This window comes from Nanorana parkeri, unplaced genomic scaffold (assembly GCF_000935625.1).
Source record: "Nanorana parkeri isolate BGI_ZX_2015 unplaced genomic scaffold, ASM93562v1 scaffold2778, whole genome shotgun sequence".
Lineage (NCBI taxonomy): Eukaryota > Metazoa > Chordata > Amphibia > Anura > Dicroglossidae > Nanorana > Nanorana parkeri.
The window spans coordinates 48695-50567 of NW_017309046.1; the positions used below are offsets into that span (position 1 = coordinate 48695).

Below are 1873 nucleotides of genomic sequence, written 5' to 3' on the forward strand. Positions count from 1 at the left end.
ACAGCTGATCGGCCGTCGCCGACACTTCATCCACTGCCGCCGCTGACACCTCATCGCCGGCCGCCCTCCGCCACTCACAGCCCGCCGCCGCTCACAGCCAGCTGTCAGGTGAGCAAGTCTGGGGCTTGAATCCTGTGCCCGGGTCTGCAAAAGGCTTGTACCCGGGCACAGGATTCCAAAACCGGACTGTCCGGGTCATTCCCGTACGGGTGGCAACCCTACCTAAAGTTCCCAGGTTTGGCTCCCTTACCGGAAGAGGGAAGTGACACATCTAGAAGACAGCAGTGCCTTTAATCAAAAAGATATGTAAAACCTTTAGGAACTGAGAACTTCGAATAAAACGGCATTTCTAAATGTATTAAATGCATTTCAACAAATAATATGCCTTTGCAGTGAGGGTTTTATAACTAAAAATTAAATTGAAAACCATCCTGCAGCTCTCCATCCCCAATAAAGCATTGCAGTATGTTATGGGACTCCAGTCAGCCAGTTCAAACCTCTCATTCATGTCTTCAACACACCGCACTCCTTACCACGGAAGCCGGCTAGCGTGACGTCAAAACCATTTCTAGCCAATGACAGAGCGTGATACGTCATCCGAGGGCTGCGGCCCACATCGCCCAGAACCAGCACACACACCTGCTGGGGAAGTCCAGACCTGCGGAACAGTGCGAGGACTACGAGTGTACACAATGCGGCTACAAATACACACAGCGAGCCAGAGACACAGCCCAACAACACTCCGACAATGCACGCTGGAAGTGCCAGCACTAGGATTCGTGTACCCGCCATATTGCAGCGTACATCGCTGCCAAGATACTGATTGCGGAAGAATACGTGTGGCTCAGACCAAAGAGGGACAGGCACAGTCTCCGCCCTGTACGCTGATTGGCCGTCACTTCCACGTGGTCACGTTATTATCCGGCGTTCCCAGTACAGACGGTGGTGTAGTGTGTGTGACCTGGTTGGCGGTTGTGAAGTATCCAAAAACCACAATCACTTTTACAATTTTGTTTGAAACACCTCATTTGCTCCTCCTAAGCACTGGAAACAGTTCCTTCCTCAGGTAGTATGAATGCAGGCAGAGGAGGTCTCTAAGGGAGCAACAGAGAGACCCTGAGGCCCCTATGGCAGGAAGTATCAAAGAGGTCAGCCATCTTCCCCATAAAATACACCATAACAATGGTGAATTCTTTTATATATATGAAATCTGAGAAGGATGCCGCAGAGGCATTAGAGGACTGCCCAGATGCAAACAGTTAAGAAGATAGGGAACATACCACAGGGCTAGAACCCTTGCCAGAGCCACGACTGGACTGTGTGGCCCATCACGCCCCCTGTCCCAGTAACCCTGCACCTATTATCCCTTGTATGTTTGCCCAGAGCTGAGAATGGTGCTCTGTGTCCAGGCACTGTAGGTAGCAAAAAGTGACCCAGGCTTGAATAAAAGCACTGTGGCAGTGAGTCTTCTCCCGCAGAGTGGCAGCAGCAGTAAGTATGTGTTCAGCTGAAAAGCACATACCAGAAAGGAAAACAGGACACTAATGCAGTACAGTACCAGGTAAGGAGGCTGTGCAGGTACAGTTCCTGATCCCTAGGCCACATTGGAAAATTAATGGTGCTAAATAAATTCCCCTAAAGCTGAACTACTGCGTCAGAATGCAATTCTTAAGTTGCACTGGAGCCACAAATTTAACCCACTAGGGCTACTGTCTGATCCCCTGTGGAGGCTGCCTAAGGCGTACTATGGGGGCTTTTGATCCTTATCATGGATGCACAGTAGTCAGCAGGGGCATGCCATCTGGGGGAGCATACCCCCCTTGGGGGAGTCTTCAGGGTCAGGGCTTCATAGAAGGATCATGGCCCTGGACCT

At 50.8% G+C, this 1873-nt stretch overlaps 1 protein-coding gene across 1 annotated transcript in view; it reads right to left on the minus strand.

Annotated features, from left to right (window-relative positions):
* ALG1 (ALG1, chitobiosyldiphosphodolichol beta-mannosyltransferase) overlaps nucleotides 1-805 on the minus strand; it is a 42706-nt gene extending 41901 nt beyond the window's left edge. The window contains exon 1 of the mRNA XM_018574160.1: nucleotides 534-805. Within this exon, the coding sequence (XP_018429662.1) occupies nucleotides 534-792 (259 nt within the window). The 5' untranslated portion in view covers nucleotides 793-805. The remainder of the gene's footprint in view (nucleotides 1-533) is intronic.
* Between the last annotated feature and the right edge of the window lie 1068 nt (nucleotides 806-1873).